General features: G+C 36.8%; 1 protein-coding gene across 1 annotated transcript; it reads left to right on the plus strand.

Moving 5' to 3' along the window:
• The first annotated feature begins 1,676 nt into the window (after window positions 1-1,676).
• gtf2e2 (general transcription factor IIE, polypeptide 2, beta) lies at window positions 1,677-12,913 on the plus strand. Its single transcript, XM_077571474.1, has 8 exons — window positions 1,677-1,910; window positions 3,024-3,204; window positions 8,437-8,519; window positions 8,829-8,936; window positions 9,020-9,202; window positions 9,275-9,368; window positions 10,364-10,479; window positions 12,328-12,913. The coding sequence occupies exons 2-8, from the start codon at window positions 3,045-3,047 to the stop codon at window positions 12,445-12,447; spliced, it is 864 nt and encodes a 287-aa protein (XP_077427600.1). The 5' UTR covers window positions 1,677-1,910; window positions 3,024-3,044; the 3' UTR covers window positions 12,448-12,913.
• The last annotated feature ends 26 nt before the right edge of the window (window positions 12,914-12,939 follow it).

Genomic DNA, 12,939 nt, shown 5'->3' on the forward strand with positions numbered 1-12,939 from the left:
TAAAAAAAGAAGAAGTAAATCCTCTGCCACGAAATGTATGCATAGATATGTGCAATGTAGAACAACAGAGGTCTAATTTGCTTTTTAAGCTCTCTTTCCCCACTGTTTAAACTGCGGCTCATATTTCCCTTTCTGCTGCTTGAACATGCTCAGCTCTCTATTTGCTTTTAGTGACCTGGATAGTCGGTGGCCTCGTCTCACCTGTTCCCCCACCTCATTACCCAGCAGCACAGTTGGCAGTCAGCAAACTTGCAGCTCCAGCTTGCTGCACTGATGCACTCAGTCTAACAACAGCAGCAGTATATCTGGAGAGTGGAAGTTATGGCTCGTTGGGTCTCCTCGTCAGTACATGTTTGTAAGCTATTATGCAATGTGCCGACATATTTATTGATCAACGTGCAGAAATGATTATAGTCAATGTCATGGACAAATATGCAATGTAGGCAAGTAATAAGGAAAGGAAAGGAAGTAATATCCTTTTTGTCACACAAGTGGTCTAAATAAGTAGTAAAAAATGTTAGAGATACACTTGACAAAACATTAGGGACACATGCAAAAAAATATATGGATATTGTTATTGACGCGATTTGTGTGAAGCGTCTTGCCCATGGACACAAGAGCAAGAGCGGGATTTAAACAGCATACCTTATAGATTCTGGTTACTGGACGACCTGCTCGACCTCCTGAGCAACGGGCGCCACGATATACAATACTGCCACGAAATACACTAGCCTGACTATGGAAAAACAAAATGCATATTAAAAGGGTCTGAAAACATTTTTATTGGAGATGTAGAGACAGAACAAGCACTTGCTAATTGCCTCCCCTATTGTAGTACACTAATTTAACCAATAGGTGGTGGTATTATTATTGTTATTATCATTATTATTATTATCCATCCTTCCATTTTCCAAACGACAAACCACTTATTCTTTACTAGGGTCACGGTGTATTATTATTATTAGTATTATTATTCTTGTTGTTATTATAATTATTGTTATTATCCATCCAGCCAGCCATTTTCCAAACCGCTTAGTCTTTTTTGTTGTTGCTTTCTTTATTAATTCAAACTCCAACTTCCAATTCAAACTGAGCACACAAACCAGAGCGGAGCTGTCAAACAAGACACAAGAAAAAGAAAACACACAAAACAAACAAAAAACAAAACAAAACAAAAACAAAAAACCCAAAAGGTCTAATCAGACAGTACATATTTAAGTTGTTAAATACCAACAAGGCTTGCTTCGTCCTAACCCTCCTCAATGTCCTTCCAATTTCCAAACCCTTCAATTTCCTTACAATAAATAAAAAAACAAAGGTCGACATCTAATAAATCTACATCTGTGAAAAAACTGTTTTGCCAAACCGCTTATTTTCTTCTTCTGTTTCTTCTTTTCTTCTTCGTCTCCTTGTTATTATTATTATTATTATTATTATTATCATCATTTCATCCATTTTCCAAACCGCGTATTCTTTACTAGGGTCACGGGGGAATTATTATTATTATTATTATTATTATTATTATTATTATTATTATTATTATTATTATTATTATTGCTATTATTATTAATTTGTGAAAAAGAATTCACCCCCCCCCCCAAAAAAAAAAAAGATGAGAAAAAAAAGTACTGTTATACAAGCGCATAGCCAGTGGGAGGCACTGGCGCGATCAAAATTTGTTAATCGGTCACATTTGAGCCACACCAGAAGAAGAAATAGAGCAGGAGAGACGGAAGCAGCGCAAACACAAACAATTGATTACGTCTATGAAGTTATTGACTACAATCTTCTTTTTTTTAATCAGCAGGGACGAAAGGTGCAGTAGCAAATTGCTGTTTGAGTAAGTAAGGACGACTTTTACGGTCGTCCTCCCGGACTAAACCCCGGAGAGCAACAGTAGTGTCTGTCTGGTAAGCACACTAGTTTGCTAACATTAGGATTGAGAACAATACTAAAGTGACTGACAAGCCATTATTGCTTGCTTACTTGATGTGGGTTGTTGGTTTACTAGCCATTTATAAAACAGACACAGTTAAACAGTCTGGATGGGTTGCATGACGGGATATTCGCATATTTAACAACCATCTGCAGCTAGCTTTCAACGAGCTAATAATGTCAGTAAACCTCAGTTTGCAACCAGCTCAAAATATTGCAGTGACATTTGTTCATTTTCACCTTGGGTTAATTTTATGTGTCGGCTGATCATATGACATTGTCTTTGTTTATTTAATATTTCTATAATGATGTGCATCAGTTTTCTGCATGCTCTCTTGTTCCAAAGTAATTCAATGTCAACAATGGGACTTGCTATGTTTCCGTAACATCATCGTCATCATCATCTTCGTCTTCATCTTTATTTGGTAGACTGAAGGTCCAAGAAAGGCACACCACAAATATTATACAAGACTGCTGTACCAGAGTTGACTGATAATGTATTGCACTGAACAGATTAAGCAGAGGCAGAGTCATGCATTGGGCATACGTATCTGTATATAAAACAGCTTCTGGAGGCTATTTGATATATTTTAAATAAATTCAAGCAGAGAATATACCAAAACTCAGAAGTTCAATGCATGCAAGACTTGCGAAGCTGCTATGAAATAAGAAAACCTACAGTATGTTGAAATGTAATTCCACCTGTTAACATGTTGTGATTGAAAACAACCTCCAAACGCTGCAAATTCAACAAATGGCAATTTTCTGTTCTTTACAAACTATAAAATATCTTGAAACACTGCACTCATAATTTGGAACTGCTTTCTTTTTTTAACAAAAACTTTTTATAAAAAAAAAAACATAATTGAGAAGTTCTTTATTCAAATTATTTTATAACAGTTGATGACCTGAAAGTGATCCTGATTGCCAATTGCATAGACTATTTATAAAAATTGGATAAAAACATAATTTACATAATAATTTAAAACGTGATGTATATGTGACCAGTCCAGGATGAACCCTGCCTCTCGACCAAGTCTGCTCTATGAATAAATAAATATGAATGCATTTCACTTTGTTCCATTCAGATATTTGGACAGTTGGTCAAAATGGATCCTGCTCTACTGAGGGAGAGGGAGCTCTTCAAGAAGAGAGCTTTGGCCACGCCGGTGGTAGAGAAGAGACCAGCTGCATCAGACTCCGGATCACACAAGAAGAAGAAACCCAGGATAGAAAAGGAGGGCTCATCAGGATCTAAACAGAGTGCTGGTGAGTGAATCATCACATCTTTCTTTTAACATGTTTGATGACACACTTGAGCGTACACACGTCTTGTATGAGACCCAGAGAAAGTACATTTGCTGCATTGTTTTTTTTTTCAAATGTATTTATTTATTTTTTGGTGTGCAAGTGCCCGGGCCGTGGACTGGTGGTTGGGGACAACTGCCGTAGACCTTTGATCATGGTTCCTAGTGTGACATCAAAAGTCACTCATGTCACACAAAAACTCATCAATACTGTACTATCTTGGAGTGCATACACACTGCATCAACACTAGTCTGTTACATTAGTGGAGCTAATATTTCAGTTGTGGAGCGTGGATGACAGCAAAACGGGAGACTGTATCTTACCTGCGTACACAGAAAAAAACTTTTGAAAGGTGATTTTTGAGGGAGGTGCGCATAATATTTAAGGGCATGTTATTCTCAAGAAATTACGGTAATGCAGCTGTGCAGATACACCATCACAAGATGGCTGCCATGCTAAAAGAATCGGGACTGGCATGAGATGGGCATCTGTTTGTCAATTTGTAGTATTTAGTATATGTAGTACTTTTCCTGGGATTGGGTTTATTTTATTATTATTATTAATATTATTTTTCTTTTTACTCCACAAATTCTTAAATTTTCCGTTAAAAACAGGAGATGCAACAAAAAAAAGCATTTCATAACGAACCTTAAATAGTTGATGAATAGGTGTCAAATTGCAAATGTGCTGGGCATGAAGACAAAAGACTAAAGACAACACTATAGTTGTGTTACCATGAGATGTCTATCAGCATCTAACATCTTACAACACTTTGAATCATTTTGTGTGTGCCCCTTTTTGGTCAAAGTGAAACATAAAAATACAAATACACTCACCTTTTTGATATGTTTACAAACAAGGGCCATTTATCATCGTACTAATAAATACCAGTGTTGTATTTTCTTTACTATAATGCTACTGTCCCCGTAAGTAGCCTACTCATAAAAATAGGGATTTCAGGATAAGGCTTTTGTTTGTGTGTGTGAAAGGAATTTAGACAACTTGTCAGTGAAGATTTGCCTTCATCGATCTTTTTATTGTCCATTTAATTAATCTTGAGCAATTTCTTCAGCATCCTCTTAACTGTTTGGCAGTTTTTGAATGTCTCCTCCTTAAAGGGTTCGATTTGTGTTCTATCCTGGTCCCCCAATTCCTTCTTTTTTTCACACTCTGTGCCGCTTCTATACCACCTCTGTTTGCGGTTCCGGTTCATTGCAAACACTGGTCATCAGATTGCTGCAGTTGCCTGACTCTTCCTCCTCCTCCTCTTGTGGTTGTGGTTGTTGTTCTTCTTCTTCTTGTTGCTGCTGCGTGTTTTCTTTTGCAAAGCAGGCGCAGTTCAGGTGCTCATAGAGCACGGCAAAGGCTGCCAGAGACAGCACGGTGAGGACGAAGAGCAGTATGATAACGAAGCAGGCCACGTTCCAGCCACTGTGCACGGAGACTTGGGAGAGGGGAACGGTCTCTGGGAGCCAGGGTAGATAGTTGGTGGTGTTCGTTGTTGTCATGTTGACCATGATTCCTGGTCGGCAATAAAATAAGCAGAAAGAAAATGATTATATTTAGAGAGGAAGAAGAGCACCATGTAGCCGAAAATGACACAATCGCAATATGTAAGAAAGGGGTCAACTATTGTGAAAAATATATATTTACTCCTTCAAGCTTGCTTTACCTTTGAATTGAAAAAAATAAAAATAAAAGTAGACACCTAGGTGTGCACATGCACGCTTTGACACATACGCTCAGACATTCGTAAATCACCTGCTGCAGCTGACCCAATTTCCTAAAGCGAGATTCAAAAAAAGATGAGCTTTGCGGGTGCATCTTGTCGAAACATCATAATAATGAGAACCTGCTGTTTGTGTGACTAGAAACACCATTTACCAATAACATGATATAACCTGTGCTAGTGGCCTCAGTTGGGTCAAGAGGCCACATGCTTCTGCCTAAGAAAAAAGGACATTGATAATTTTTCTAATTTTCGATTTCTACTTTTCGAGTAGTGTTAATTTGATCAGCCATTTTTTTTTTAATTTAGTCTCAGTTTTAGTCCAATTTCAATCACACTTGTTAGTTTTTATCATAGTTAGTCAACCTCATCCCATTTTTACTTGGCCACCTTTTATTCAACTTTACGGTGAGGATTTTAGCCTTCATTTTAGTCCACGAAAACATCTTTTTATTCGTCTATTTTTAGTCAATAGAAACTGTCAACATTTTAGTCTAGTTTTATTCAGGACAATCATTTTACCCTTTTACATTTTTTGTCAGCATATAATATTAAACATTTCCATCTAATCTAAAACTACTTTACATAAAATGTTCTCTCATCTTTTTGATTTAAAACAACTTCATACAGAATTACAGTATATCAGCAAGTGGCTATTATGACTCCATGCTACAAGCTAGTAAGTTAGCTAGCATTAGTTAGTGGTTGGAATAGCATTGTTTGAAAGATTTTAAGGGAGGGGGGGGGGGGGTCACTGTGTGTTAGTCACAGTATATCAGAGACAGGATTTTACAAAATTATCATTTTTATCTCATTTTCGTTTTGTGAACTAAAATGTCCATATATTTTATTAAAGTTTCATCTTGTCTTTATTAGTCGACAAAAATGCATACTGATTTAGTCCCATTCATTGTTTATTAATGGAGGTTTTAGTTGAGTCTAGTTTTAGTCTGGTGAAAAACGTGTGTTGACGAAAATATTTTTATTTACTGGTAGTTTTCGTTAACAAAATTAACACTATTTTCGATTTACTTCATTTTACATAGAAATTAATACGCTTGCTAGCTAAAGCATATGATGTAGCACTAATGTCTACTTTTGTGTAGATATAGACCAATATGTTTATTTCAGGGACGTTGCTGATTATTAGTAGTCAAGGAGGCCGATAACCGATATTTGGAGCCGATATTCATTTTCAGTAATAAAAAAAAAAAGGGGGGGGGGGGTATTGGTGTCAAAAATTTTTTTTAATGCAAATCTTAACTTTGTTGTAATGCCTTAAAGCATGTTTATTGAACAATTGTTCACACTTTTCAAAATGTTAAAATTAGAGATTTAGAGATTAAATTTCTAACAAAATGTTTAGGGAGCTCCCAAGGTTATCAGTACGTCTTAAAAAGTTAAATGGAAACTTAAACAATACCATAGCATTCTATAGTTTTCTACAGTACATTTTTTTCTCTCCAAAATTTAAAAATACCTGAAATCTTAAACGTTCATATTTCTTTATTCACATTTCTAGTTTTAATGTCGAACAAAAACAAATGGCTTAGAATTATCCCAGGTTCAGCAGCATCTCTTATAAAGTGGCTGAAAATTTAGATAAATAGTTCCCTGACATTAAAATGTTTTTTGTCTATCTTTTATAGACTATCAGATTTTTTTTAAAAAAAAAGTCCGATACGGATATTCGGCAAAAATTCCCTACCCTTGTGTATGAATGTTATGTTTTAGTCACCTTAGAAGTGACTGGAAAATAACACATATTAAGAGATAGGAAGCGAATATTCAAGGTAATTGCTTTATCAAGAGGAGACTGAAACACTTTTCTTTGTTGTTGTGTACACTGTTCCTTCATTAGTTCTTATAACAGTATGTTCACTTCCAACTCTATGCCAGGGAAACCTTTCAAATATGACGTCAGCATACTAGTGCATTTACTGACCCTAAGTGGGCTCCACCCCAGTCCTCCCGCTCACTCACACACTAATGTCTGCCATTGGCTTGGCTCCTCACAGCTGTCACTCCATCATTGATTTGTCAGTTTTCACCTCAACTTGCACGAGTGCATGTTAATGCTTGGTAGCCTTGTGAACAGTCACCAAATGGATTCCCGTTTTATTTTATAGTGTGCAATGTTCCATCTTGGCCTGAATACAAGCATGGCTGGCTTCCATTTTACATCCATCTTTGCTAGACCATGTATGTAAATATTATTCTGGATGGGAAAAGGTACATTATGAAACATCTGCTGAGTCTGAGAATAGCCTGCATGCCTCACAATCCCGTCCCATGTTTCATCTAAAACAAAAACAAAAAAAGAAGAAACCCACCTGCTTATCTGATCTTGCGAGGATGCCAGTCAATGGATGCTCTCTCTTCCTTTTTGCGGCCCCACCTATTTCCTCTCCTCCGCTGCCTCCCTCCCTTTTGCGTTCACTCCTCCTCAGTGCTCTCATGCAGCACCGCCCGCCGCTCCTCGCAAGAGCCCTCATGGCGGACAACGCTCTCCTCTCAGTCATTGGCTCTTTTCCCCCCGGCTCTGCCTCCGACCCATTTGTTACCCGGCCTGTCACATTTCCAGCGGAACTGCCCACAGAGCAGCTCAACAGTCGTCGTTGCTCCCGCCCACTCTGTTAATCATTCATGAATCTACATCTCTCTGCTCTGATTGGAACATCTCTGCAGTCTCCGTGAACGGAGTCTTCTCATTGGACTCCGGGCATATAATGGGACGAGTTGAGAAGTGTTAGGGTTATTTCTTTTTCACCATGTCTGCTGGTTCTCAAATAAATTGCAGTTGAATTCAAAAGTAGTGTTTTCCCCATTTCATCTTTTTTAGCCCTTCGCTGAGCTTTAGTTAATGAACTGAAGTAATATAAATAGTATCAATCCATAGTCCTTTTCCCACACACTTTAACTTGTTTCCTTATTTTTTTGTGATCCTTTAGAATCCAACATTTGGTATTGCTAAATCAACCATTTTCACCTCTGTTCACTACTTTATGTTTATTGAGATCCTAGTAGTTAAAACTGAATGGCGTTTTTTTTTTTTTTAAGCGGTCAATCCCAAAAATCTTCTTTACTTTTTTTTTTCTCTGGAGAGCTCAGTATTGTTCATTCGGTAATTTTACCGATTTGACATGTCATCATCATTGCTCTCTTTTTTTTAATTTTTAATAAATTTTTCCTGTATGTGGGTGTGCATGTGTGTGAGTGTGTGTAAAAAAAAATCTTATTTACAATAATGTTACACGATAATATAGCACAGCTCAGCTTGCAAATGTCATATGACCAAACTAAGACAATAGGTGAAGCGATATTGGTCATTACCTAAGCCCCGAGCAACTGAGATGGATAAAAACGGGTTGATTTTGCTGCTTAATTCATATTCCACAAATACAAATATTGGCTTGACTGCATTAATTAACCTCATGTCATTTTTCTTTCTCTACTTTCTTAAGAGTCCAGTAATGGCAGTTTTAACATAAAGACGAGCTCCGGCTACAAGTTTGGTTGTCTTGCGAAGATAGTCAATTACATGAAGGTAAGATGGCAACTGTTTCACCTCCCTTAACTATACCTACTCTGTTTCAGAGGCAAACATTCACACCCGGAACATTAGGATTAGGTGCACTTGCACAATCTAATGAGATCCTGTACAAAAGTTCTCAATAATGAAAATTGACAGATTGCCTTGCAAGATGGGCATTTTCTGTCAGCACTGGGATGCTTTAGTCCTCTTGCTCATCTTCGAACTGCTTATACTGTGTTTTCAGAATCAGCAGTAGGGGATGAATTAGTACATTTTGGTTCTAAACTCAATTCATCATCTATGTGCTGGTATGTTTCACAGACAAGACACCAGAATGGCGACACACACTTCCTGACATTAGAGGAAATTCTGGATGAGACCAAACTTCTCGACATCAGCATGAAACAAAAGCAGTGGCTCATGACTGAGGTTTGTATACACCGGCTATCCCAAGTATTGTCATTCATCACTTGCCTTTGCTGAATTTTGCAAGCGCTGAATCTTAAACACAGGCTTTGGTCAGTAATCCAAAAATCGAGGTCCGGGATAGCACGTATGGCTTCAAGCCCAAGTACAACCTGAAGGACAAAAAGGCTTTGCTGAGGCTGCTGGACAAACACGACCAACTGGGCCTGGGAGGAGTATTGCTGGATGAAGTCGAGGAGGGGCTGCCCAACTCGGCTAAGGCCATCAAGGTAACGCCAATCACAGTAAAATACATCTTTACCATACTGTGTAGAAATTCATTCTCAAATGGTTGTTAACAGGCATTGGGGGATCAGATCACATTTGTGACAAGACCAGATAAGAAGAAAATTCTCTTCTACAACGATAAACACTGCCAATTTTTGGTGGATGAAGGTCAGTGTTGACATGGATCTTTGGGTATCTGCCCAGTCATCTCTCGCTCTTGATTTTGGCAGCAGCAGTTCATAAAACCAACAAAATGTTTTCAATGTAGTTTTCTTATGATTGTGCCAGACATTGGGATTTTTCATCATTACAAAAATGAGCCAATCATGGAAATATAAATCAAAATTTGATTTATATTTGATTTATATTTGATTTATATTTCATAGTCTCCACTTTTGCCTTTTACTGATTCATGCCGGCCAAAAATGTTGACGTGCTATTTTATGAAAATGACCACACTAAACATTTGTGGTGATGTTCAGGATTTAAAGTTGTATTCCCTTTTGTTGTTGTGTTTAAAACCCTTGATGTGTACCAACTAGGGCTGTGAATTGCTTAGTATCTGGCGATTCGATCCGTATCACAATTCAATTTAATACCGATTAATCCCAAGACGAATCTGTAACTCCATTACTACAATTTTTTTTTTTATTATTAAAACTCAAATTTAGAAAATACTAATCAGTAAACTTGTACATGTACACTGTAAGATTTGTATGATAATGTATTTAACTGGAACTTCCACACTGAATTTAACAAACAGGTTGCAATCTGTTTTGTGTTTGAACAACATTAAAATAAAATATTAAGGCTAATGTGCCATTAATATAACATTCTTCCATGCTTAAAGTGTGAACCCTAACCCTAAGTAAGACGTTTTGTTGAATATTTCCATCCTCCGCATATTGAATTGATGCAAGAATTGCGAGCTGTAAAATCTTGATATATTGCCGAATCAATTTTTCTTTACACCCCTAGTACAAAACATAAATGTATTTTGATATGGCATAAATACCAATATTTAGTAGTTTTATGGTCGTTTCAAACAATATTTTACCGCAAAAATGGTAAACACTTTTGTAACAGTGCTTCATTTCTATCAATGTAAGATATTGTATGAATTGGTCAAAATGTTGTTTTCTGTTTCAAATGCCCCATGGTAGAATTTCAGAAACTGTGGAGGAGTGTTCCAGTGGATTCCATGGATGAAGATAAGATTGAGGAGTACTTGAAAAAGCAAGGCATCACCTCCATGCAGGAATCGGGGCCAAAGAAAGTGGTCAGTATCTTACTGGTTTCTAATCAATTTGATCTCCAAAATGTCTCAGAGGTTAAAATCGGAAATTTGTGTTGCGCACATAACTTGAAAAAGTAACTACAGTTACTGATTATGTTCCTCAAAAAGTCATTGAATTAATTAGACCTTAATTGATAAAGTGTAATCATCAACAACCTCTGGTGGTCCTTTAAGAACAAAGTAAAATTGTTGTGTGCGCGCCTGAATATAGTCAAAATGGCATGTGCCATTGACAGATGTTTCAAAAATATTCAATGTGTAGTCCTTGTAAGCCAATACATTACTCATTTACTGCCATTGACGGCTAAAGACGTCAAAAATACATTTGAACTATTTCTATTAAGTTTAAAAATAGTTTCCTCTTTTGTTAACAAGAGTATGAAAAGCTAGATTTTTTTGTTGTACATTTAGAACAGATATGAAATTAGTGATGAAACGGGAGTTAACTAGTGAAGTCATGCAATTAATTACAATTTAAATTTTAATCACCTGACGCCCCAAATTTTTAATAATCTTTTCTTTCTGTTTTTATTCATTCACTACCATTGACGGCTATAAATGTTGAAAATTCATTTGAACTATTTCTATTAGTTTAACATTTTTTTTTCCACTTTTGTTAACAAGAGTATAAAAACATAGAATTTTTTTTCATTGTACATTTAGAACAGATATCAAATTTGCGATTAATCGTGAGTTAACTAGTGAAGTCATACGATTAATTATTATTAAAAAAATGAATTGCCTGTTGCCCCTAATTTTTAATAATCTTTTTTTAAATTGATTTGTGGCAGTGAATGAGTTAACATAAACCATGTACCCAAATACAAGCCATTCTTTTTTGACTATGAGACAAAGTGGGTCCAGCCACCAATCAAATGTCATGCATTATTGTAGACATAATTACTATGCTTATAACGTAGATCAAGAAAAATAATAGCGATATTTGAGAACTTTTTTTTTTTATTAATTGCACCTTTTTTTGTAAACAGCTGTTAACATGACATGTGCATCCATACTCCAATTGGTATTTTGGCAACAACTTATCTGTATGGTCTACAACATAATGTCCTCGACGTTATCCATACCGGCCAGTATGTTTAGCTCCACCTGAGACCAAAAATGCGAGGCTGGAAAAATCATTTGTTTTGGTCGAGAGGCACTTTCTTCAGTTCCTTAGTAGTAGTGAAAATTGTGTGTACCCTGTGCAACCATCTTTGCTCTTGTTTGTCAACAACACCCAACTAGTAGATCCTGATTGGCTTACAATTAATTGTGACTGCCTAAAGTCAGTCATCATCACTTATGTGGTTCTCTCCTGCTCGTTAAAAAGAAAAGAAAAAAGTAAGAAAAGTAAAAAAAAAAAAAAAAAACTTTTTTAAAGGCAACTGCATTAATGGATCTTGCTGATATGATAAACAGCTTCAAATAATGACCTGCATCACATCATTTTGCAGTAACAGCAACGGTGCTATGATTGAAAAGTAATGAGGAGTACACAATTAATGAAAAAGTAAAACCATAACTTAGAACGCCATTATTACACGACTGGTATTTGCAAATGCACACCTGCAATCATTACTGAATCATGTAGAGCCAACATTAAAAGATGCTGATTGGCCCCATTATTTTTTCGAGGGGACACAATCTAATCAGCCTGAAGCTAGTAAAGATGGATTCCTACGAGTCCATCTGCCTCGAAAGGTTGGGCCAAGCTCCTCTCTGATGAAGCTTCGATTGCCTCTCATATTTCACTGGAAATGAATAAACAGCAAACATTGTTTGTATGCATCGCTGCCAAGCGTGCAACTGACTGTTGTGCGCTCCCTGCAGTTACCAGTTCAAAAGAGGAAGAAGCAAGGCGGTCAGCGAAAGAGACACTTCAAGACCCACAACAACCATTTGGCAGGAGTACTGGAGGACTATGCAGAGGGCGTGCCAGTCAAAAAGTGAAATCAAACGCTAGGAAGATGGACGGCTCAAATGCTGTATTAGCTTATTTTGCTCCTCTTGTGGTCCTTGTGAATAGTGACTACTTTGTGGTATTCATTTTAGCTATTGAGCCAAAAGGATGTTTGGAGACAGTTACCTAAGATCCTTTCAGACAAAGCCATCTTTGAAGGGGCTAACACCACTTTACAAACAAAACCAGGCTGAAATGTGTGTAAATAGTTTTTTCTTAATTACACCAAAGTGTGTGTATGGAAGATAATATTTTCAGCAATGCTTAAATACAGTTCTGTACTGATGATTCACACATTCAACAACAACAGAAAAGTGCAGAATCAAGATTTGTGTTGTGTGTCACATAGATGTCACCCGGCATGATCACCTATGATGCCAACAAGAGTTCATATTTCAGTTGTTTTACTTTGCGGGGCCATTCCATCCTGCTTTTAATAAAATACTGTCAAACTCATTTGTTAGCATTTCTTTTTAAGACCA

This window comes from Vanacampus margaritifer, chromosome 7 (genome assembly GCF_051991255.1).
Source record: "Vanacampus margaritifer isolate UIUO_Vmar chromosome 7, RoL_Vmar_1.0, whole genome shotgun sequence".
Taxonomy (NCBI): Eukaryota; Metazoa; Chordata; class Actinopteri; order Syngnathiformes; family Syngnathidae; genus Vanacampus; species Vanacampus margaritifer.